The 26,702-nt window shown below is 39.2% G+C and overlaps 2 protein-coding genes across 7 annotated transcripts in view; both read left to right on the top strand.

The window, feature by feature from the left end:
* LOC113017235 (uncharacterized) overlaps nt 1–2,445 on the top strand; it is a 63,040-nt gene extending 60,595 nt beyond the window's left edge. For all 6 annotated transcript variants that reach the window (XM_080298651.1, XM_080298650.1, XM_080298652.1 and 3 more), the window contains one exon: nt 1,319–2,445. In XM_080298651.1, coding sequence (XP_080154777.1) covers nt 1,319–2,322 — 1,004 coding nt within the window. In that variant the 3' untranslated portion in view covers nt 2,323–2,445. The remainder of the gene's footprint in view (nt 1–1,318) is intronic.
* A 10,270-nt stretch (nt 2,446–12,715) lies between these two features.
* LOC113017278 (uncharacterized) lies at nt 12,716–26,427 on the top strand. Its single transcript, XM_080298660.1, has 10 exons — nt 12,716–12,972; nt 13,309–13,578; nt 13,683–13,961; nt 20,154–20,423; nt 24,332–24,439; nt 24,583–24,663; nt 24,833–24,883; nt 24,970–25,023; nt 25,102–25,164; nt 25,951–26,427. The coding sequence occupies exons 1-10, from the start codon at nt 12,777–12,779 to the stop codon at nt 25,956–25,958; spliced, it is 1,380 nt and encodes a 459-aa protein (XP_080154786.1). The 5' UTR covers nt 12,716–12,776; the 3' UTR covers nt 25,959–26,427.
* The last annotated feature ends 275 nt before the right edge of the window (nt 26,428–26,702 follow it).

Below are 26,702 nucleotides of genomic sequence, written 5' to 3'. Positions count from 1 at the left end.
AACATTATCATGATATCAATACTTATTTTCCACCCTGATTTACGAATAAATTCTTTACAAATCCTACCATGTGGATTCATGGATTTTTTTTTTTTTTTTTCACATTCTGTCTCTCACAGTTGAAGTGTACCTCTGGTGCAAATTACTGACCTCTGTCATCATTTTAGGTGGGGGAACTTGCACAATCGGTGGCTGACTAAATACTTTTTTGCCCCACTGTATGTTGATTAATGGTTTTCTTCAGTTTTTGATCTACTGCAGAATATTTTTCAGGCGGTTATCGCCTATAAAAAGCCAGGTCAGGAAAATCTTCATGTTTTTCTGTGTTTTATTCTCAGTTACTTTGACTCAAAGGCATCTGCTGTGATGCTCACACCTCTGACGAAGTCTCACATGATCAGAAATGAAAGAAATGGATTATAGAAATCAGTGACGATACACAGCCCTAGTGAGTAGCCTAGGCCTAACAGAAGTGGATGTAGCTGTGGGTAATGAGAAAAGATGAAAAGAACAATTGATAACTTTTTTGCTAAGTTAAGGCCTGATCCGTCTGAAATTCATAGCCAGTGCTCTGATACGGACATTATATCCCCATGTTTGCGTGGGTTCTCTCCGGGTACTCCGGCTTCCTCCCACCGTCCAAAGACATGCAGCTTGTGGGGATAGGTTAATTGATTAATCCAAATTGTCACTAGGTGTGAATGTGCGAGTGAATGTGAGTGTGAATGGTTGTCTGTCCATGTGTGTTGGCCCTGCGACAGACTGGCGACCTGTCCAGGGTGTACCCCGCCTTTCGCCCTATGACAGCTGGGATAGGCTCCAGCGCCCCCCGCGACCCTGAAAAGGATAAGCGGAAGCGAATGGATGGATGGATGCTCTGATACGGACATTATATGCCGTGATAAATGTACTGCCCAAGTGTCCCCTCTCCCCACTGCCTTTCTTGTAGAACTGTGCTCCAAGTAAAGAACTTTGTTTTGACAAGATTGCTAGTAAATCATTTACAAATTAATGTTGGACAGCAGTTAAAAAAAAAAAAGTTGAACATTTAAAACTGTGGTCAGAGAGGTCCGGGTGAATATCCTGATGGCATGAGCGAGAGCAGTGAGTCCATCCTGGGTGATCCAGGGATGATGGAGGCAGGAGGTCTGGAAGGTGAAGCTAGATGGAAAACCGAGCATTGTTTTTGTACTCTCTTTGACAGTGTCAATCTTACTTGTGCCTTTGTTTTTTGTTTTCTTTATCACTGTTGTGTGTATGTATACCTTCCTGCATTATCTTATAATATATTTCCTCAAAAGTTTGTTTTTCCTCTCAGACTTCCTACAGGAGGATGTCTGTGAGGAGGAGGTTCTTGCAGACCAGCAAGTCTGTACCCAAGAGAGAAACTCCAGCCTGGACGAGGAGGACCCAGAGCCTCCACAGATTAAGGAGGAACAGGAGGAACATTGCAGCAGTCAGGAGGAAGAGCAACTTGGACTGAAGCAGGAGGCTGATACCTTCATGGTGACTCAATCTTATGAGGAAAGTTCCCACAGTGAGCCAGAACCAAACAGTGAGCAGCTCCTTTCTCACAGCTCTCCTGAACCAGAGAGCCGAGATCATGAAGAAAGCCAGCATGTGGACTCAGGATCAACTAGAAATGAAGAGCTGAAGAAAAGGAGACGTTACAGAAAGAGACGTCACAGTAAAAGAGGAGGCAAAGAGAGCCAACGTAAAACTGAAAGGAAAATGTCCCTAAAATGTGAAACTTGTGGCAAAACTTTCGAGTTTATATCCTGCCTCGCTGCACATTTAGAAATTCACGCAAGTGAGAAAATGTATTCTTGTAGCACGTGTGGGAAAAGATTTGATCAGAAATCTGCATTGGATCATCATTTAACAAGTTATCTAGGTCAGAAGATGTATTCTTGTAGCATCTGTGGAAAAAAAATGCACTCTAAAGCCTACATGCCTACACATATGAGACTTCACACGGGTGAGAAACCATATTCTTGTAGCATCTGTGGGAAACGATTCAATCAGAAAACAGGATTGAAAACTCACATAAGACGTCACACAGGGGAGAAGAGGTATTCTTGTAGCGCCTGTGGGAAAGGTTTTCTCTTGAAAGCAGCACTGGAGCGTCATATAAGATGTCACACAGGTGAGAAGCCGTATGTTTGTTTAAACTGTGAGAAACCATTTGCAGATAAAACGGCACTGGACCGTCACTTAGTAATCCACACAGGTGAGAAACCATATTGCTGTAACAGCTGTGGAAAAAAGTTCAATCAGAGCGCAAACTTAAAGAAGCACATGATGAGAATTCATACTGGTTAAAGTTTCATGCTTAGAAAATGTGGGACGGCTGTGACTTACCCCCTATTTTTTTTTTTTTCTTTTTCAAAATTGTCAGCACTGTGTTCTTCTGTTCATTGGATTAAAATGAAGGCTCCGATATCATGTTGGCTCCTTTCTTTACTCAACCACACACTTAACTAGGGCTGTGCGATGTGACCAAAATCTCAGATACCCATATAAGAGATTTATCGTCCCGACAACGATATATATCACAAAAATTTACATTTTCTATAAATTATCTGAATCTTGGGCAACTCGTGTGTTTTCAGCTGGGCATTGTGTACCTTATGCTGAGTGTTTTGACAGATGAATTAAACTATATAAATTCAGATATAATTTGTAACGGCCTCTATTTTCCTTTTTTTAATATTTGCTACATAGTGTGCTGCTGAGAAAAGCCTGTTCTTTTTTTTTTTTTTTTTGGACAACTTTATGATTTTACAATGTGACAGATAGTAGGTGGCTTTAAAGAAAGAAAAAAGAAAAGGTAAAGGCCTGTTCTAACGTTTGAGTCTAAGGTTTATTTTGTCAGGGTTTGTACGAGTGCTTGAAATCCTTGAGAATGCTTGAATTTTAATGTTGTCTTTTCAAGGTTTGAAAACTGCTTGAATTTCAGATGTGGTGCTTAAAAGTGCTTGAAAGTAACTATATTTCATTCACCACAAATAACTATCTGACTGAATAGTTTTCGTATCAGATAAAAAAAAATAAAATAAAATGAATCACAAAATGTAGAAGCAAAATTTTTTTTTAACTATTTTTAACTACTTTTGATGTTTCCTCCACATTTTACCTTTAAAAACTATTTACTTTGCCTTGTTTGGTATCATCCTTTTCAGCACAACCTCGCATGTCTGAATTTACAGTTATGGTTTCATTTTGACATACTGTATTAACACAATTGATCTAAAATCAGACAAAAAACAAAATCCTAGTAGAAAGTTATATTTTTTACTGTAACAACCACAAACATGTTTATTGAATCATATTTCATAACTTGCAAATATAAATTGTCAATTTTGCACAAGTTTTGCAAACAAAGTTATTTGCAGCCATTTACCTTTTACCTTGATTTTTTTAAATAACCATTTCAAACTATTTACAGAACAATCAGCTGTTCTTCATTCAATGCCACACAAATTATTTGTGCAACTCCAAAACAATAATTTCTGTCCACTATAAAGGAGAACATCACAGCCTGATACCTGCAGGTCTGACAGCAGCAGGTGTATCACTCCTGTTTCTACCTGGAGACAGCAGTCGCCTCATTGTCCTGGCACACAACACTACACACTAACTACACAAGACAACACATTAACTACACACTCCAAACACGCTAAACATCATAAATCTCTCACATCTCAAAACTCTCTCTCTCTCTCGTCGTCACTCCTAAAACGTCCCCGGTTCTTTTGTTTGTTTGGTTTTTTTGCTCATAAGCAGAGAGTGCTTGCTAGCGCTAACGTGACGAAACACCGTGTATATATTGTTTATCATGACTCTGGTTTTACGTGGCCTATCAACACAATTTAAAAACTGGTATTTATCACCTTGTTGCTTTGTCTTTAAGTGGTCATGTGATTGGCTTACCACAACCACTTTATTCTTCCTCAGTCAAACAGCAGCACTCATGCGATTGTTTTGCACCCTTAGCTCCAGGTGTTGTGCTAGACAGTGATCGTGATTACAGCTGTACTGTCCAGATTACTTACAGCTACTTCCGTGCAACTGATATAAGATGCGGTAAGCTGAACACAGCTTCAACCGTCTGTTTGTTGAAAAATAGTAACAGGCCGCATTTTCTTGTTAGTAACTGTAACGGCGTTGTAACGATAGGAATAGTAATTAGTTAGATTACTCGTTACTGAAAAAATTAACGCCGTTATTCCCATAACTGGTAGTTAGTGTGTAGTATAGTCGTTGTTTTGTTGTTTTTGTCAGTTCTACTAGTGAACATCACAGTTGCTTAGGGTTGCCAACTCCCTGAAAAATAAATAAGGGACACCTCGTGGCCAGGGCCGGGCAACCCAGTTGTCTTCACCCTTCCTAGTGTGGTAGCTCTTTTTTTGTGTGTGAAATTATTTTTTAACCATTTGACTTTAATTTGATTAAAGTAGATGCATATTCTTTGTGATATGACCATATGGGAAACAAATGATCATTTAGCCATTTATTTTTAGCTCAAAATGACAACATTAACACAATAAAACAGGTCTCTTTCTTAAACAGAAGCCTGTCATGCTTAACTTTTGAGAATATAAGTAAATCTTTCTTTAAAAGAACTCTGTCCTGCTTAACTTAAGATTATATAAATTAATAGAAAGCAATAGAACAAAAATATTCTTGTAACAGTGCACATATAGTGCATTTAGTACAATTGGCTTCAGTTGAGGTTTTATTTCAGCTTTTCTAATGCTAATCAGCTGCTCCTGTTTGTAAACCCACTTGTTCCCATGATTACTCATCTTAACTCATCATCATTATTCATCTACTTTTATGTATTAGTCATCTATTTGTTGTAATCATCTATCCTTGCAGTTGTTTATTACACAAAATAAATTATATTATCACACTTCTGGCCACATAGCGCTGATATTCACTGCACATGCCCATATTAACCTTAATCAGAGGGTTTTAAAAAACAAACCAGTGTTTACATACCATATCTGCTTCTGCCGTGGCCTGGTGGACAAGAAATTGGTTAAGGGTTCCTCGAGCTTTCACGCCCCTCGTGTTCTTCATGTGCCCACCACTAGATTAGAAGATTAGAAGCACCATTAGAAGCATGCCTATGGAAAAAGTGCGCCGGCACACAGTGCAGTGTGCTTTAAAGGTGTTATCGTGCACTTTTCCAGCCAGGTGTTTTCCTTTTCCCATTCCTCCTTTTGCAGCCTTTTTTTTCTTTCTCTGAGCAACAAACATTGCTGCTCTAATGCTGGGCTCACACTGTGCGATTTTTGGCCCATTTTGAGCCGATTTTTGAGTCATGCGACCGATTTGGTGATCAGCCCGATTTTGGCCTTCTTCATCGTGTAGTATACGTGGGTTAACGAGAAGCGATTAACACCTCACGACCAGCTCCCGATCATCAATCGCTCGTGAGGGTGTCACCGCAGCCGCTCACACTGCTCACACTGCAAACACGTAAACGTCGGTGAAAAAGATGGAGCAGCACGGCTGTGCGGCGTGTGATCTGGACACAAGCGATGGAGGCACAACTTGTAGAACTTTGGAAAGCTCATCCGAGCCTTTTCGATGTGGCATCACAAAATTATCACGACTAGGGATGGGTACTGGTATCCGGTGCCATGATGGCACTGGTTCTGACATAAACGGTAGTAACCAGACCGAAAAGCAGCGCACATTTCGGTGCTTTATTTCGGTGCTTTTTTTTCCTGAGCTGTGACACACTTTAGATTCTAGCCAATCATTTTACGTTTCCGAGGATAGTAGGCGGGTCCAGGTACATACGTTCTTTTAGAGCAGAGCTACAGAAGCGGTTAAAGTCTGGCTGTACTTCATAGCAAAATATGCAAACTCAGCAGCCTGCAACAAGTGCTTTAAGCTGATACTGTGATACTGTCAAAGGAGGTAACACCTCAAATCCGATGAAACACCTGGCGATGCATAGTGTTTTTTTTAAAAGCCGAGAAATGCGCCGTATTTGATAGCTTGCTGCGAGACCTCACACAGAGCGCATCTACTGCGTGTGGGTTGCCTGTTATCGGACCCAGAGTTAGCAACATCCCCCAAAAACCCGAAGAGGGGAGTCCTGGCCCCTAGCCCTGCCAGTGTAGCAGAAATGATGAGGATGATGATGGCAGCAGCAGCCGTTCTTCTCTGCGTGAGTAGCTTAATGTTGTTCGTGTGTAATTTACATTGAGTAGGCTAACCACGTTATTACATTAATGCATGTAAGGTGAACTAGCAAACATCATCATAGCTACATGCGGCTGTCTTCTTGTTTGATGGCAGGTACTCCCTTCACCCTGGACAAAAAGGCTAAAATGACCAAAGAAAAAGAGGGAAACAGCTAAACATGAGAGGTTTTTGGACAAAGATTGTTTTTTTTTCCATTGTTTAAGCACTGCTTCCAGCCGAGAGTGATACCATATATGCCCCATAGCTGCAGAAAAGGCTAACATTGTTATCTTTTTACAAAAAAACAGCTGAACATGAGAGGTTTTTGGACCAATTTTGTGTTCTCCATTCTTTAAGCACCGGTTTGAGCACCGTTTAAGCACCGGCACCGTTTCAAAAGTACCGGTTTGGCACCGGCATCGGATAAAACCTAAACGATACCCATCCCTAATCACGACCACAACAACCGTGAAAATAGTTGAATTTACACTGCTGGTCAATCACAGCTGCCTGATCAATGTTTTTCATTAGCAATTTAGCAAAGTTGATGGTGGTGGTGTGTCTGTGTGAGTGAAAGACAGAGAGGGAGAGAGAGCGACAGATTTTCTGTTATAACCTTCATTTTATGGAGGCACAGTGTGAGCACTCAGGTCGCATCAGAGCATCGGGCCGTATAGTGTGAGACCTGCATCGTGACCTACCAACTTCTAACCCCTGCGAGTCAATCGTGCAGTTTGAGCAGGAGCTGAATAACGTGACTGAAAAAATCGCACAGTGTTTGCCCAGCTTTAGGTGTACTGTCGTCCGAGACTTGCACCGCAGTGTCGGCGTTTGTTTCCCTGTTGGCCATGCTTCTTGTTGTGGTCATCTGTTGTCTTCCGGTATTTTCTCCGCAAGCGACCTTTCCTCGACCAATGAGATGAGCGGTAATCTGAATTGTCATACTCGAATTGTCATAAGTGTGCTGTCAGCTCATTGGTCACAAAGCAGGAGAGGGGCTGGGAATTATGTTTTCAAACAAAGCGTTAATTCCATAAACATTTATAGACTACTTTTGATTCTCACTGTATTACGGGACAAAGTGCGTCCCTTATTAGCTCAATACGGGACTTATTGAGCTAATAAGGGACGCACTTTTAGTCCCATGTACCCTAAAAAAGTACACGGGACGTGTACTTTTGTTTCTAAATACAGGACGATTCCATTTTTTAAGGGACGGTTGGCAACCCTACAGTTGCTGCCTTAAAGCCACCAAAGGCAGATTGCAGTGCCAACGCCGAGTGACACACCTGCTGTCAGACCTGCAGGTTTATCCCTGTGCTGTTCTCATCTGTGTTAGAGTGGACACAAACTATTTTTTGGAGTTGCATAAATAATTTGTGTGCCTTCTTATTTGATGCAGAGCACCGTTTTGTTCTGTAAATAGTTTGAAATGGTTATATAAAAAACATCTGAGCCTTGGCTGCACTTTTAGGTAAACCATAAAACTTTGTTTGCAAAACTTGTGCATATTTTTTTTAAAAATGTACAATTTCTATTTGCATTTCAAGTTATGAAAATCATTCGTTAAACATGCTTGTGGTTTTTACAGTCAAAAATATCACTTTCTACTCATGTTTTCAATTTTGTCTGAATTTAGATAAATTGTGCTGATACAATATGTCAAAATGAGTAAATAACAGATTGGCAAGATAAACAGTTTTTAAAGGTGAAATATAGAGGCCAAATCAAAAGTAGTCAGAAACGGTCAATTAAACCCTGGACCCCAGAGGGTTAGAGGCTAAAAGCAAAGTTGTCACCAAGTACTGTTTATATTTGTGTGTATTGCTGCAGCTTTTTTGAGTATTAACTTGGTGCCTTTGGGTGAAATAATGGTAATATGAGGGACGGATCCATATGGTCACAAAGAATAGCCACTTGTTTCTGTGCTACCAAAGTTCCCCGGCTTTCATTCAAAATGTGTTTATCGTCAGCACCGACACATTAAACTACTTAAACATTATAAATGTCTTCAAGCTCACACTGAGGCCTGTGGGGCACAATCAGTCACAGAGACAGTTCACACATTTATATGTGTATTTGTATATGAATATTTCATACTTTAGGCTGCCTGTTTATTTAAGGGAGATGAACAAAATACATTGGAATTGTACATAATAACACCACAGATGATAAATTCAATAGATTTTAAGTAGATGCTTGTGCATTCTTAAAGTCTTATATGTTGAATTGAACTATGTGATCTGTTCAAAGCCTCTCAGTCAGTGCTGTTCTCCATGCCTGTCTGACTGTACATGATGTTATTGGCACAAACACTTTAAAAGTGATCATTTAGGACTTCAGCAATAAAACAGTTTTATTGGCAATTAACTTAGAAAACAAACAAACAAACATCTGTCTCCTATTTTCTGTCACACAGGAAAGAAGCATCAATATCTGATGAGAAGACTTATTTATTTCTTTTTTGGGGTTTTTTTTTCAACAGGAGAAGAATATCTCTAACAAGTTGATTTGTTCACATTTTCACATCTTCATTTTTAAGTCAAATGTGCATTTTGAGTTTATACACTATGTATATAAGGCGACCGTTTCCTTTCGCAGTATTTTTGTGTGGTGCGTTTTTCTATGTCTTAACAAAAGGGGAACAAAGGTGTTTAAGATCACCTAGGATGATTTGTTTTAATTTTCACATGGTCTTATTGAGGTGATGCGAATTGAAACACACATTCTTGGTTTTTTTGGGCAGTGGCGGTGGGGGGGTTGGAAAAGCTTGAAAAAGTACCTTGAAAGTGTTTAAAAAGTGCTTGAATTTGACCCTGAGATAGGTGTCTGAACCCTGTTTTGAGCACCTGGCTCTTTTTGCTTCTCATTTGTAAACTCTCTCCATACTCTTTCACATGATTCTTGCATTGGTAGTTGACAAGGTTTTCCATGTTTGAGTCTGAGGTGGGAACCGGTTTCCTGCATAATTTGCATGGTACAGTTTTCTGGTCTGTGTCAGACTTTTCATAACGAGGCTACATGCCTCGTTTAGAAATAAGGTCCTGGATTTGTTCTGACTGATCTTTCTGTTTCTCATCATTTCAGTTCATTTTGAAAAATCTCAACAGGATCTTCAGTTTTATTGTGAAAGGTTTATGTGGGAAATAAACAAGCGGATGGCGGAGCCACACGCTGGGTTTACCGTCATTGTTGCTAACACCAACGCGTAAAAACAGTGGCTTCAAAATGATGAAAAAAACTGATCATAAACAGTTTATTTTACAAAACAAGCGATAGCGTGATATGAAACCATAGACGTTTTCATATCATCCGATGTATATCATTATATCGAACAGCCCTACACTTAACTCAGAGTACACTCAGTTGAACTTCGTCTGATCAGCTGTTTGGGACTTGAAAACTCAGATTTGCCGTTGAGTTTGTTGAACATGTTTCCTGAAAACGGGCATTTATCACCTCATAATTAGAACTGTCTCAGGGAAAGCCTGATCTTATATTTCATGACAGTTAAAGTTATCTGTACTCCTATTCTGTTGGTTCATTGTTTTGTTTTGTTGTTTATTAGTGTTTGTTGTGTTCACAATGTTCAAATAAAGATTTATTCAAACGTATTGTATTTTTTCTGAGGCGTAATCTCTTATACATGAAAGCAGCACAGCAGAGCGTTCTGTTGAATTTCACACACGTGCACACCTATCTTCAGAATACCTGCAGCAACATGCTCACAATGAGTCACCATTAAAAAGGGGCAAATAATAAAACAGTACAGAAAGCCAACAAGTCACTGCTAAGGCACTGGGAGTCTCCTGTTAGTGAGCAAACTGCAGTACAATCAAACAAAAACACCAAACTCAGCATAAAAACAAATTCTATCAACATAAAATGTGACCCTCCATTATGCCCATATGGAAAAGAAATAGTAAAAACATATATGATTTACTCAAGTATACAAAACATACAAGTTTCATTATATAATTTTTCAAGGAATCTTATATGTGTTTTCACTCTTGTATGCTTTTCATACAAGTTTCATACAAGACAGATAAAAACTTTATAAGATTTATATATATCTTTTCCATATGGGTGAACCCATGACCCAACCACCATCTGCAAGGAAAGCATGAAGAGAATTACTGCTACAACTGTATACCAATCCTGGCATACCTCAGCTGTTTCTCCCTGTCATAGCTATACAACAGTTACAAGAAATAGGAAATGGATTTTGGATTTGAGTTAAAGTGTCTCTTCGGTTTCATCTCAGTGAGTTTCAGTCTGTGCTTGTAACTGAACGATTATCTGCTGCAGTCTGAACGACCTGCCATTTTAAAGTCGGTCAAAGTTTGTTCGATCTCAAAAACATTTCCCATGAGCCTCAGGAAGTAGCTCACTGTGTGGTTACTGAGTGACAAAGTTAACAGCTTTCATCTCTTTGAATACAACAGTTACAGCTACTTTTAAGGAAACAGACAAGAGAAGGGAGGGAGGAGGACTTCATCTCACTTCCTGAATTTGAGTGAACATTTGACCAGAACTGAACTTCATGTTCAAAGACTCTGCAGTGATGACTTTACATTAGTGAAGTTTGTCAGTTAAAATGATAAATAAAGTATTTTTAGTGAAAGTTTTCACTGTTGTGGGAAAAAGTGCTTTCTCCTGCTGTGACCATTTGCTCTGAGTAAGTGTTACGTCTCTGGGCTGATCATCTATCAATCTGTTTTTAACTGTTTACAAAGCTTCATAGAAACGTGTTTGTTGTATTTTGAAGCAATGTAGTGACTTTGTGCAGCAGCCTTTAGAATATAATCAGTGATTCGTGGCTCCTTGAAAATTATCAGCAGCTGATTAATATTTCTATGGCAGGAGGAAAATACTAAATGTCTCTTCTTGTGCTTGCTAATGGTTTTAATCACTTTTCTACAGCAGTTTGAACCCATCAGAATGACGTGTTTGTGTGCTGGAGCATCTGTGAGAGTAACTATTATTGGTGTCAAAGCTCCCAACAAACACAACAAGCAGACGAGGAGCAGACAAAGGAAACAAAATGTCCATCGCTGTTTCTGTAAGAAGTCAGTCGAGCTCCAAGACTTTAATTTGAAAACTTCCTATGCAGTTATTCCAAGATTTCAAATGTTTCCAGGATTTCAAGTGTTTTGATGGTCTTGATGTTTAATACATCAAAACTCTTAACTACACCTAACAAAGAATAAACAGTCGATAGAGGCCACTTTCACCATCCAGGGTAAACTTACTTATAACTTTATGACTGCATTTTATTAATTTAGTAATTTAAAGAGTAAAAAGAAACTAAAAGAAAATTAAATATTTTAAAAGTGTCCACAAACTTGCCTCTGCCTGTTCCCCATGTCACGGTTCAAATGAATTATTAGTTTCAGGAGTGGAACAGTTTTGAGAATTAGATTTATTTAATACTGTGTCTGAATGTGATTTATGACAAAGAGTGTTTAACATGTGCATATATGTGATCAGTGTGCGTATGAGACCTGCAGGTGAAGGTGCAGACAGCTGTGTTGTTGTTGTGTTTCTGGATGTAAAACAAAAGTACTTCACATTTAAAGCTTCACTTGGACTTATAATCTGTTCATTTTGTCTATTTATTATTCAGCTCACATGTGTATGATACAACTACAACTAAGTAAATTATTACTTAGTTTCATAAAAATCTCACTAATTTGTTTCTGCAGCACCAAACATGTCAAAGCATGCTGTAGACAGAGCTTGTTAAGGTGTGATAGTTCTGAGTAAAAGGAAGGAAGCGGAGGAAGCGGAGAGAAGAAGTTTTAAAGTCTTTGTTTTCTTCACAGTTCTCGGCGTCTCGTGTGCTTCTTCTTCTTTCTCTTCACACAAAGTCGTAGAAGTTTTCAGACCTGTCACAGCTGGATGTGAGGATGGGACCCACTTTCCTCTGTGAGCTGGGCCTATTCTGTCAGTGCATCACTTCTTCCTTTGATTCATTGACTGATGAACATGTTTTAGTAAAATGACAGAGTTTCAGTCATTTGCAGCATTTCAGTTCATGTTTTGTTCTCAACATGGTTGTTTGCAGACTGGATTAGATTTCAGTGCACTGACGCTGGTTTAGTTTATCTCAGAAAGGTTTGTTTCTTCATCAGTGATAATTTGATGCATTTTACATTAAATATATAATTTAAACCAATCGTAGCAGCCACTGGTAACACCAGGTGTGTTTGACTGATGCCATGTTTGAGTGAGTCTTCAGTTTGATGATGTGTGAAGTTTCTTCCTTTATTGCAGTTCTCTGTACGCTCCTCTGCAGCGGACACGCTCAAGGTGACTGAACAGTTTGCACTTTTATTTATTTAGTAAATATTAATCTTAGTGCATCAATCTGAAACACTTTCCATTTCTGTTTTTATTACTCAATATATTTATAAGTTTATGAACATGTCAGAACAGATTTTGATTTGTAAAGTACATAAAAGTGTTTCAGATCAATGATGTTGTGTTTGTGTTGGATTCTAGATGCTGTGCTAACTGTTGAACCCAGCTCGACCATTTTCATTGGAGAGACTGTTAGCTTCAAATGTGACATGAAGGAAGGAAAACACACTGACTGGGAATACAAACTCATGAAGGATGGTCAAGAGATGTTCAACTCCAACACAAACAAAGACCTCAGTGTAAAACTTGCATCTACAGTTCAGAGTGGTAAATACAGCTGCTCTGCTCACAGGATGAGATCACAGAAAACAAGGAACAGTAACATCGTCTCTGTAACTGTGACGGGTAAGTCGTCAGTGACATGTGCACTAAATAATGTTGTCATGGAAACTTGTTTCTGTTGCTGTAAAGCATAAACTTTAACCAGGAAACTGATTTTACCTGTTACATCACTCACAGTACACACAGTGATAAAATACTCACAGACTCTAAACTTTAAAACAAAGAAAAAGAAAAAACATGAAAAGTTTAAAGTGACTGATGTTTCTGTTATTTAAACCAAAAACCACACAGAGCTGTGAAACCATCATTGTGTGACCTTCAGCAGTGACCTGTGTTAGTTTACATTAGTGTGACTGTTTCAGATCAGTGAATAATGCATTTTTCCTTTCCCCCTAACAGCAGGTAAACCCAGGGCCACACTGACTCCAGGATCAACTATCATACCAGTAGGGGGCAGTGTGACACTGGCCTGCTCTGTGGGGAGCTCTGCTGGCTGGAAATATGAGTGGTTCAGACATGACCAAAACACTGACGTTCAAATCAGAACAGATGATCAACAAAACGGAGTAATCAGAGTATCTCAAGGAGGAATCTACCGCTGCAGAGGAAGAAGAGGAAACCCAGTTTACTACACTGATAGAAGTGATGATGTCACCATTGAGATAACCTGTGAGTTCAGTCATTTTTGTTTAAAATTCACATTCAGACACACAGTGTTAAGTTTTCTCTGCTGAGCTGATGTTTCTGTTTGTATCTTAACTGTTAATAAACAGTTTCCAATAAGGTTGTTGTTAAAGGACGACCCAGCTGGCCTCAGATATTCAGCGGTGAGACGATCAGTCTGACATGTGAGGTGCAGGAAGGAGGTGAAACCACTGAGTGGGAGTATAGATGGAGAGGAGCCAAGCAGACCACACAGTGGACTCACAATAATTACTGGATATTCAGAGTTTCTGAGTCCAGCAGTGGAGACTACACGTGTAAGAGTCGACGCAGAGATGACTCATATTCTTCAACAGAGTGGAGTGAAGCCTTCAACTTGTCAGCATCAAGTAAGTGATGTTTGTTGTTGAGCTTCATTTTACAAACATAACAAGGATCAGCACAGGATGACATCAACCTGATTGTAGCCTCGTAGTTTGTCCGACACTTTGTGAATGTTTTGCTGGTACAATAATGTTGAGCTTTATTACCATCACCCCAGTAAGATGATGAAATAAACAAACATCATATGTGTCTATGAAAAGCACTTTCACAACTTTTTAAAATTTTTTTTATTAGCTTCATGTTTATTTCCATTTTTACTTTTAAATGTACAAAACAAATAATGACAAAACTACATCATCCCTATTTAAAAGTCTCATGGAAATTTTCTTCCAGCTGATAACATAAATAAAACACACACATACTTGATCTCAGTCACCATGATCGTGCTGCCCCTCAGCTTCCTGGTACATGCAAGTAAGCTTGAACATAAGTGATTTCCTTCCTTTTTAGAAAACCTGACCTCTAACTTTGACCTCGAGGTCACTGAGATTTGAACTTATCTGAGATTATTAGTAGATGTTCCTGAGTTATCGTAATCATGAACACAAGTGTCCAAGCCGCCTGCCCCGCCATTGAGCTGGGGACCCCAACGAATACCCCGTAAAGTGATGATGATGAAAAAAAGTGCTTTACTGTGAATATTGAGGGCTGATGCCAGTTTGACAGTATTCAGTATGATGTTTATATAATATTCAGAATATCTGCTCCTTATCTGCAACACTACCGCAGATTTCACAGTGGCTGCATCACCATCGTTCTTGTGAACACTGACACTTTTTAATTTTAGCGTGTTCAGTGCCGTCTTTACTCAAAGTGTAAAAACACTGAGACAAAACACTGTTTTAGCTTAGAGAAGCTCTATAAAGAGGAAGCTCGCTCTTCTTTGGACCCATTTTTCCACAAAATCATGTCTAGTACATGATTTTATACATCTGTGACAATGGGACACACCTCAGAGATTAACCCTTGGATGCACAACCTACCAGTACCTACACTCTTCCACGAGTGGGGTCAAAAATGACCCCAAATAGAAACAATGCATTTTGCTATAAACTCGGTTGTTATTCTTCAAAATCTTTAAAACAAAGAGTTGTAATATTTTAATATTTGAGTTATTCCTCATAAAACATGTTTGTGACATGAGGCCCTTTGCATTTTTATTTATTTTTTCATTAATTTTAAGAAATTGCAGTTTTTGTATCACTTGTATCATGTTTGTATGCTTGCTCTGCATGTACTGGAGAAGCTGGGTCTTCCTTCTGAAATGCACAAGTTGTTCATCCACTGTAACACAATCACTGAGGGTGAATTTCTGCCTGCAGTTGACCAGGAACAGGTCCCATATGTAGCAGAAAGCTGCCATGTGGTTTGTTTTCAGTCGGTAGGCTCTGGTCCTCTTGTCATCAAAGTGCAAGAAACGGCGAATATCTTTAAATCTTTGAATTGACATAGTGGCCTTGTACAATGGGTTATGCAGAGGACTCCCAAAAAACACACCGACTTGTACATCCCAGTTCTTCTCACTTCCTGCAAAAATGGTCAATCAAATGAAGGCCAGGAGCTTAAGTTTGATTACATTTTTCCACTCTTTTCCCCTGTCTGTGGCTACTCTTCATGCCTCCATGTTTGTGCATGTCAGCACCTCTTCTATTAAATTATCAGACATGAACATCTTCCATGCATCTATTGGGGAGACAGTACTAAACCCAGGTGCAAGCCCTGGCTGACTAATTCAGAATATTGTGGCTAGAGCAGTAAGATGGGCTCATTCTGCTAGACTCAATACCCATTTCCTCATCAGAGGACTCATCGGAGGACTCCTCTGTATCTGACTGGCCTTGTTCAGTGTGGGGGACAGTAGTCTGGGTCCTCCATATCTGAGATGTCAGATTCTGAGTCAGTGCCTCCGATGGGCTCTTCATCCCATCCGTCCTGGATCATTTGTAGGGCCACAGGGATTCTAGCTGACCTCATAGCAGCCATGTTACTTTAAATATTTAAAAAAAAAATCAGCAAGGACAATGTTTGAAATGCACAGGAAACTATAAACAGGGCTGCACATAAATGGTCCACAGTCGCACATTTGCTGTCAAAATAAAAGATGTGCACCAGATAAGAAGTTGGGACGCTCGTATGCGTACATTAGATGTTCTGGAGGACAGACATTTGTTCAGAACTCTAAAGATGTCAAAAAAGCAAGCCCCGTAAGCAATTACTTTGGTGTTCCTCCACTGCAAAGGAAGCGCGTATTCTATGAATTTCTGGGAATACTTTTATTTTGACAGCGAATGCATACTCGCGAACCACTTATGTGCAGCCCTGACTATAAATCGTGTATGTTACTGTGTAAAAATTAATTCTTGATCCATCAGAAGTGTAAGTGGGACAGTCAGAGTTGCTAAGAATGAAAGTTTCATAGAAGATTCCACAGGAACTGCTTGTGGAAGAGTGGGGTAGTGATACAAAAACTGCATTTTTTTTAATTCATGAAAAAATAAATAAAAATGCAAATGGCCTCATGTTACAAACATATTTTATGAGGAATACCTGGAATATGAATATATTACAACTTTTCATTTTAAAGATTTTGAAGAAAAACAACCCATGGGGTCATTTTTGACCCCACGTGTGCACCTAAGGGTTAAGAAGGCTACTAGACATTTTATTAGGTACACCTTGCTGGTACACTTATCATGGTGATTGAAGCAGAAATCTAATGTTTTCATTGTTGAGCTGGTTTATTGTGGCAGCCTAGAAACAGAGATGGTGACTCTGTGACGTCTGTGCAGCTGAAGTGGTGTAGAGAGCCCAGTGATGTGAACATAGTTTCTGCTGTATGCTGTGAATGTGAACACATCTCTAATGTGGAAACAACATTTTAAGACTGCGACAGACATTTTTTCCTCCACAGGGGACCGAACTGTTTGAAGGGATTTTCTTCATGGATTACATGTTTTTATACATTTTATCTCAGGAATGATGGATGAGTTTGTTTTATTAATGCAGTGATGTGTGAAATGTTGATATTAGTGTGTAAGTTATGAAGATATGTTTTTCTAATAGGGAGGGATGTTGATTTCTTCTGATGGTGTGGAAAGAAGATTGACTGATGCCAAATCAAAAAAAACTGCTGCAGTTAATAAATCATGTAATTACATGATAATACGTAATGAAGGCCAGAAGTGAAGAGTTAAAAGTCTTATAATTAAAGTGGTGCTATTTGAGATTTGTCTGTGCAGCTATGATGATCTGCTCCTGTGTGGTCTGACGTCTGAGTCTTACATTAGCGAGAATCTTCTGATGAATCTGTTGTTGGGAGCAGGAAGGCTTTAAGCAGAAAGGGAAAGAACTAGTTTATAAATGGAAATGCATTACAGAGCTGTGTGAGAGGAGGAAGTAGATGACACCAGCAATAACACTGCTGTAATGTTTTTACTACTAATTTCCCTGTTTAAACACTCATCCAATTGATGAAATAATAGAGGGTACATAATTGTCCTCTCACACCTGGACAACAACAACACCTACGCCAGAATGTGTCACGGTCCTGGGTCTTATGACCCAGTGTTTTGAGTTTTAGTTCATTTTGATGTTTATAGTTTATGTTAAGCCCTTCAGGTTTTCTAAGTTCATTTGTTACCATGTCTAGGTGATTTTAGTTCTTATTAATTCCCCCTCGTGTTTCCAACCCATGTTAAGTCTTCCCTGCTCTTCATGTGTTTCATGTCTGTGTCTTATGTTGTCAAGCTCTGGTTGTCATGTCTGCGTTTCATTATGTTTCCTGTTTTATTTTGGAAGGAGTCGTGTGTTCTTGGTTCTTTGTATTTAGCTTCACTGCTCCTGTCATTAGGTTCATGTTAGTCAGCTGCTTCCTCATGTGTCTCCACTTCCCCTGATCCCCTCATGTGTATTTAGTCTCTGTGTTTCATACAGTCTGTGTCGCGTCGTCTGTGTTACCACCCCTGTGTTCCGTATCTCTAGCCATAGCTTTTCCGTAGTTTATGTCCAGTTTAGGTTTCTGTTTGAACTGTTACTCTTATGCTGCCTTCACTCTGTTTTGTTCCTTTCATCAGCCATAATAAACGGCTCGCTTTTGTTTAAATCCACTCCTGCATCCTCGCCTGTGTTCGCACCTGGGTCCACCACACACATTTCCGCACGGTCTGCCTCCGCAGACCATGACAGAATGCTGTTTATAGACTTCAGTTCAGCATTCAATACAATCCACCCCTCACAACTCATCAGGAAACTGACAGACCTGGGCATCAGTTCCCTCATCTGCAAATGGTTACTGGACTTCCTGACCAACCGCCCCCAACATGTCCGGCTGGATAACCGCTGATCATCTACCATCACAATGAACACCAGTGTACCACAAGGCTGTGTGATGAGCCCTTTCCTCTAATCCCTCGTCACCCACGACTGCAGACCTGCTGATGGTTCCAACACCATCATTAAGTTTGCAGATGACACCACGGTGATTGGCCTCATCAGTGACAACGATGAGGCCGCCTACAGGGAGGAGGTGGATCGTCTGGCTGAGTGGTGCGACAGAAACAACCTGCTGCTTAACACCGAGAAGACCAAGGAGCTCATCGTGGACTACAGGAGGAATGCTCACCCACATCCACCCATCCACATTAAGGGGACGGCTGTGGAGCGTGTGAGCAGCTTCAAGTTCCTGGGAGTCCACATCTCCGAGGATCTCACCTGGACGACCAACTGCTCCAAGCTGGTCAAGAAGGCTCACCAGCGCCTCTCCTTCCTGAAGACTCTGAGGAAGAAACTGCCCAGCGCATCGCCGGAGCTCCACTTCCTGCCATAAAGGACATCTACAGGAAGCGGTGTCTGAAAAGGGCTGGGAAAATAATCAAAGACCCCAGTCACCCATCACATGGACTCTTCACCCTCCTGCCCTCTGGGAGGCGCCACAGGAGCCTCCGGACTAAGACCACCAGGTACCAGAACAGCTTCTTCCCCACAGCTGTCAGACTCCTGAACTCTGCCTCCTGACATCTGACCCACGTTAACTCATGGACTGAACATACACACACCCACAATGGACAACTGTACCCTCAAACACACAATAATAACATGGACTGAACACCACTCACAACCACTAGCACTTTATATAGCCTCTTAACTGCACTGCTGTATAGTTCTGTGTAAATAATAATTCTGTACAATACAATAATTTTTAATCCTACAACTGTTTATAACCTGCATAATTCATATTTCTGTATAGTTTTTCATATTTATATCCTGTTCATAGCCTGTACATACTTATAGTTATAGAATATTCATAACATACCTTCATACCGTGTACATTATAACATACCATAATAGACCCATTTCTGTAATATACTTACATATCTATACTATTGCTAATATATATTGTAATATATCTATATCACTAAAGCACTTCTGGATGGATACAAACTGCATTTCATTGCCTTGTACCTGTGCATGTGCAATGACAATAAAGTTGAATTCTATTCTATTCTATTCTAATTATAAAAATGTTGGTATTAAAATGTACCATTGTGCAATTAATTTTGCGTACTACTCACAGAACGCACAAAAATAAAAAAAATACTTTGATGGGTCTGTCTAGCACAGGCCCACCGCTGGAGCGAGACAATTTAACTACACAGCAAAAGCATTGAACACCAAGTAGGCAAAGTTGTTTGTGTTACTCATGCATGAGGGAGACCGGACCGGAGCCAGATGTCGTTCCGCCCAATTGACCTCCGTTGGACTCTCAGCCCTGTAGCACTCCTTTTATTGTGGTTACATGAATATGCATAGATTCATTAACATTCATTAACATATGGCGTTTCACATAGATATACAAGTGTGTGTGTGTGTGGTCAAGATGTGAACCTGTGAAGACTCCCCAAAGCTGGTGCCAGGAGTCTAGCGGTCCATCTAAACAAAAGGCTCTTATACTTAACCAAATACAGAGTAGGTGTCCTCCTATACCATAAATCAGTAAGTGGAGATATAACCTCTCTCCTGACCTTAAGTTGTGTGTGCATGCCTGAGTGTTCTTGGAGGCACACAGAGTCTCCACAGACTACTACGGATCAAACCTCTATCAATCTACAACTAATTATAAAACTCTAAGCATATACGAGTAAATATTTCTAAGCATAAATGACAATCCATTTTTTTCCTTTTCTTCTTTTTCCTAACAGCAGGTAAACCCAGGGCCACACTGATTCCAGGATCAACTATCATACCAGTAGGGGGCAGTGTGACACTGACCTGCTCTGTGGGGAGCTCTGCTGGCTGGAAATATGAGTGGTTCAGACGTGACCAAAACACTGAAGTTCAAATCAGAACAGATGATCAACAAAACAGAGTAATCAGAGTATCTCAAGGAGGAATCTACCACTGCAGAGGAAGAAGAGGAAACCCAGTTTACTACACTGATAGAAGTGATGATGTCACCATTGAGATAACCTGTGAGTTCAGTCATTTTTGTTTTGTTTGTCATGTTTGTTGTTGAGCTCCATTTTACTTACTTTTTGATTGTGATTTTTTACCCAATGAATTAGATGTAAGATATTAAAAATGGGCAGGACAATGTTTTACGATAAGGGAATTCTTAGGGACTTCCAATCAATAAAAGATCAATACCAGTTAAGTAAAACGGATTTTTTAAGGTTCTTACAAATTAGGCATCATCTATATAATTTTATACCTAAGAGAACAGATCTTTTCTCTTTACCTGTTTTGAATATATTTGTCAAGGCTTATCAGGCTGACACAGGCCTTAAGGTGATCTCTAGACTGTATAAGGGTATACAAGAGGTTAAGAAATGGAATACTACCTACATCAAAAAAAAAATGGGGAAGTGAAACAAATATAGCAATATCAAATAACATTTGGTATGAGCAGTGCGCTTTTCAGTGGAGAATTTCTAGTTCTAATACATGGAGATGTTATGGTTGGAAGAGTATCTGTAGGTTTTTTATTACCCCTGCACAAAGTAAATATTATTTCAATCACTCTAATTGCTGGAGAAACTGTGGGGCCCAAGGAGTAAAACACTTCCACCTGTTTTGGTCTTGCCCAAGGATCAACATTTTTTGGGTATTGATCCACTCCGAGTTGCAGATTATTTTTGGTATGCAGCTTCCCTTTAACTGGGATGAACTTTTGTTTGGATATTTATACTCAGTAAATGTAGATAAAATGTCTAAGCAGTTGTATGGTATCCTGAGTCTGGCTGCCTGTAAAACTATCACCAAGAAATGGCTTAGTGCGAAAATTCCATCACTGGATGACTGACACGAGACTGTATATGGGATGTTTAAAATGGAAAGAATTACCTTCATTAAAAGACTCCAGTTTGATATATTTAGTGATATTTGGGGTAAATGGAAACATTACATTTGGTTAAGGAGACCCGATCTTGTTTGAATCTCTGTAACTATGTATGCCACATTTTTTGAATTGTTATGTGTTTATATGTATATGTTAGTATGTATGAGACTATAGGCGAACACATATGTAAGTAGGTATGTGTATGTATGTCTAAGAATATGGGTGTGTGAGCAGAGATGTGCAGTAACGCGTTACTGTAATCTGATTACTTTTTTCAAGTAACGAGTAAAGTAAGGGATTACTATTGCAAAAACGGTAATTAGATTACTGTTACTTTCCCGTAGGAACGCTGCGTTTCTGCGTTACTAAAACCGTGATTTTTTGCGAGAATGTCTCACGACAGTGACGTAAGCGAGTGCGCTGTTAGTGACAACAGCTGTGTGCAGATCAACAATGGATCACATATCGATTGTGGGAGAGAGTATGAGCGTGCAGCGCAGTGTTGGGGAGTAACGGAATACATGTACCGCCGTTACGTATTTAAAATACAAAATATGAGTAACTGTATTCCGTTACAGTTACCGTTCAAAAAGGTGGTATTCAGAATACAGTTACTTTGTTGAAATAAATGGATTACACTGCGGTACTTTCCTGTTTCATATTGTTGCGGGTCAGGACTGTTTGGTTTTGTTTGACAGCTACGTTCTGTTGTTCCAGGCAGCAGCGTTACGGTTGCCATGGTTACAGGGCGACGCTCTCTCTCTCTCTCTGCGACTGTGTGTTTCCTGGGTGAGAGAGCGCCTTTTCGTTGTTGTTGTTGTTGTGCTAAGCTAACAGGCAGAATGCTACAAGCATAGCTCTAAAGAATGTAGCATCATGGACAGTGTAGTCCGTGTTGCAGGGAGAATGGACTGCCATACACGTTATGTGTCTGTGAGCGCGAGGAGGGAGAAAAAGGGGAGTGGAAAGGTACGAGTTGTCGTCGAGCAAAAACGGGAGCTGGAAGCATGTAAATATAATAATAACCACTTCAGCCAAGAAGAGAGCCTGACGAGCCCAGTTGTAAGTAAGCTATTAAGACTCGACTGTACACTGTGTTCCGTTGGAGCAGCCTTTCAACGCCTCTCTCTGTCTCTCGCAAGAAAAGTTGACCCACACAACAAATAATAATAATAATAATGGATTGGATTTATATAGCGCTTTTCAAGGCACCCAAAGCGCTTTACAATGCCACTATTCATTCACTCTCACATTCACACACTGGTGGAGGCAAACTATGGTTGTAGCCACAGCTGCCCTGGGGCAGACTGACAGAAGCGAGGCTGCCATATCGCGCCATCGGCCCCTCTGGCCAACACCAGTAAAGCTAAAGTAAAGCTATTTTTCGGCTACGAGCCGACAGGGACCCCGCCGTATTAGTCAGAGGTCCCTTTACTACAGTTCGGAGTCGCGGACCTTCAGTAATAGTAATAAATCACACAGCAACAGTACATTCACGTTGTTGTAAAAAGCATGATAATATATTAAGTAATCCAAAGTATTCAGAATACATTACTGTCATTGAGTAACGTAACGGAATACGTTGCAGAATACATTTTGGGGCATGTATTCTGTATTCTGTAATGGAATACATTTTAAAAGTAACCTTCCCAACACTGGTGCAGCGTTTAAAGTGTGGAAGCACTGACCTTACTTTGAGTTTGATTCCATAAAAAGTGACAAAAACATTAGTGTCCGTTGTGCGTGGGAAGAAAACTTCTTTTTACAGCGAAAAAAACCCTAAACTTCCAAGCAAGCACCGAGTGCGCAACGACGTAATGGGAAATTCACAGAGCTGCCATATCCTTCCACTGACCGCTGCGGCACACCTGCACCAGGGTAAACCTCCGCCTACCACAGTCCTGCTTTACAGGTGAAAATAGAGCAACAGGACCGCTGAGTCTTTGACTTTATTTATTTTCTGCTGTGTTTTACTTGCATCTATTTGAAAGAGTGAGTGTAAACACAAAAAATATTTTATTTTATGTGCTGGAATGTGTAGAAAATAGTTTTTCAAATGCCCGGTATGCCCGATGGCCAGTCCAGCTATGGTAATGACTATCAAGTAGTCATGGGACTAAAAACCAATGTGGTGGCGACTGTCATGCCTGGTGTGATCCCATTATGAGATCATTTCTAGTGTTTCTTTTTTTCTGTCCCTTAGTCATCGAAGGTGTTTTGTTTTTTGTTTTTTTTACTTGTAAAGCTGTTCACACCAGATGATCTTTATATAAATAACATTAAAGTTTGGTTTTTTTCAAAAAAAAAAAAAAAAAAAAGAGATAACCTGTGAGTTCAGTCATTTTTGTTTGTCATGTTTGTTGTTGAGCTCCATTTTACAAACGTAACAATGCACAGGAACAATTCCGTAGTCTACAAAGTATGTTACATTGTTTTTAAAATATATGCAGCAAACATTTTTACAGACACTGTTGTAGAACAGGGATTTCTGAGATGATCATATCATTTTACATTTTATCTTTAGGTGTTTTGTTACGTGCAGCTTGTCACATGAACAAATAATTTGTTTCCCCTCTTTGTTAAATCTAAGAAAAATGCTAAATATAGAATCAGAACCAGAAAAGATTAAATTGCCAAGCAATTGATCAGATTTACAATATTAGGAAATTTCTGCTGTACTTAGTGTGAAATATATTATAAGATGAACACTTAAATAGATAAATAAATAAAATAAATAAATAAATAAATAACAGTTTGACAGGAATACAAAAGCATGTTTGTACCAGCAAAATGATTTCAATAGAGTTTTTAATTTAGCTGAACACTTGGCACATCTCAGCATGGTGTCCAGGCTGTCCGTAAAAAATCTGAGAACACTCGATAAAAATAAATGAAGAGTTGGGAGGACTAAAAAACTACAGCAGTGACTGAAGGTCACATCCTTAAGAAATAAAAAATCCAAAGCCCTTGAACATATTTATTGTCTTTAAAGCAGCTTCTGAATTATTGAATTCAAGAGTTTGTGTTTCTTATTTACAACAGTTCAGCTCAGTTCGGAGAGCTCTTCATTTCTAATGATTGTTGGACTCATTTCTGGAATCACATTTATTGTCCTCCTGCTCTTGCTGTATTACTGCATGAAGTCCAAAGGTGAGACTTTTTGTTCCTCTGATCTCAGAGATTTTACTCTTTAAATATTTATGTGCACAGACACAGCATGCAGGCCTGGAGTTGGAACTGTTGTATAACATGTATAAAAGATAACCATGTAAAAGCAAATGTCTTCTTTTAAGTGTTTAATAAAGGTTCAGCTGATGACCAGAGGGTCAGTCAGGATGAAGATCAGCAGCAGGTGTACTCGTCTCTTCTTCATGGTTAGCTTTTCATGTAGTTTAAAAGATTCTGATGCTCTTTGCAACAAACTGCTGCAGTTGTAACACTGCTGAATTAAACAAAGTTAATAACAGCATTTAATATAAACGTTACTGATGAGAATACTTGATAATAGTAATGATAAGTAGAATAATTTTCTTTGACCTGCAGGTGATCGTTGTGTCTATGAGACAATCAGAGGCTCTAAAAGCACTGACACTGGTACAGTATAAACTTTAATTCATTCACAGCTCATGGAGGCTGTTATAAAATAACTGTGATTATTAAAATAAATAATGTTATTTCAGGTCAAATAGAAGGTGATTCAAGTGTGAATCAGCTCAAAGTGATTAACAAGACACGTGAGTATCCAACATAAAATATATTACATTTGCAAAACTGTTTGTTTTTTAAATGCTTTCATTTCATGACCTCAACAGAGCACCGTGTTGACCCAGAGGAGAGCTCTGACTATTGTAATGTCAATCCAAATTCAACCCCAGGTATGAAATCTTTACAGGAGCTCTTTAACTGTTTTATCTGCTCTCTCAGTGTGTTTCACTTGTTTCAGTTAAATTAGACGATAATTTTAATGTCCTGTAGATCTGTTTCAGGCTGAGAGGACATTTTACAGTTTTATGCTGTTGAGCATAGATGCACGGAAAGAGAGCATTCATTTAATGTGCTCTGAATATAACTGACTGTGTCTCATAGATACTACCCCAGCCTTCCTCTTTAGGAAGCTGGGTGACCTGTGTGATGGTCCAGTGGGTTCTTCCTGGGGAAAGTGATTCTTTCTGTTTGAATTACACATCTTTTTAGAATTGCATTTTGTTAACTTTTGTCTGTTTTTGTTTTATACCTTGTGAAGCACTTTGTGATCTTTTATCAAGAAATGTGCTATATAAATAAAATTTTACTTACTTACTTACTTAATTATGCGAGCCATGAGACATAACAGTAGGTGGAGCTTCTCCTCGTGACTGAAGAGCCACTTTGGTGGCCACTAAGAGCCACGCCTGGGTGGAGGGGACTGATAGGACGAGGATATACAGAAAGATTTGCTAAAGCAGATAATGAAAGAAATGAGTGTGAAATAGTAAATCTGTGTGGACTAAAACCTGTTTTTATAAACTCCTTTAATCCAGCTTTTATTGATTATTTTTATTGCTTTCTCTAGAATAATGAAACTGCACACATAATGTAGTGCATGTCAGAGGGCAGCGTATATCATTTACACACATGTGCATGAGTCTGTTTCACAGCTGTTTGTTATGATTTTGTTTCAGGTCCATAAAGAGCAGCTCACCATCAACAGAACGAGGAAAGTGACTGATGACAACAGCTTCTGTTGAGGAGACAATATGACAGGTTTTACATCACATTATAGCCAAACGTCTAAAATATTTTTAAAATTTGTCTATTTATTTATCTGGGAGCATTTATAGCTTTTATAGAAAATATATAAAATGTAGATTGCGTAACATTTGATGCAGCAAGAAAACATTTGAAACATGATGTTTAGCAGCTAATAATCTGGTTTTAAATTCAGCTTTTGCTGTGTTAAAGGCAGGTAACAGTGAATATTATTGCTGTATGTGACCTCCTACATTATATCAGACTTAATGATGCAACACATGCTGTATGGATTTGAATGTATCAGTGAATGTATTTTGTATGTGTGTGTTTTTATTTCTAGCTATGAGCAGCATTTCTGTTGTATCCTACATCATGTTTGCAAAATAAAACTCAAAACCAAAGGTTTATATTAAGCTTTTATTTAAATTATGCACTATGAACACAGACAATTATAATTACATTGAAGCTTAATCAACACACTTATTGGTCCCTTGAAATGCTGCTAATGATATTTTGTGTTAAAGTGTAACAGGACAAGCAGCAAAGTCAGCTTTTTGTCACATTTCTACTTTCCGTCCTCCTCTTCTTCTTTCGTCTTCAACAACTGTGCTGTAAAAATGTCCAAACTTTGGCACAATGATGAACGGATGAGGCTTTATTTACTTAATTATAGTTTTTTTTT

Source organism: Astatotilapia calliptera, chromosome 3 (genome assembly GCF_964374335.1).
Source record: "Astatotilapia calliptera chromosome 3, fAstCal68.1, whole genome shotgun sequence".
Classification (NCBI taxonomy): Eukaryota; Metazoa; Chordata; class Actinopteri; order Cichliformes; family Cichlidae; genus Astatotilapia; species Astatotilapia calliptera.
The sequence above is the reverse complement of the archived record's forward strand: the minus strand, read 5'-3'. Positions and strand labels throughout refer to the sequence as shown.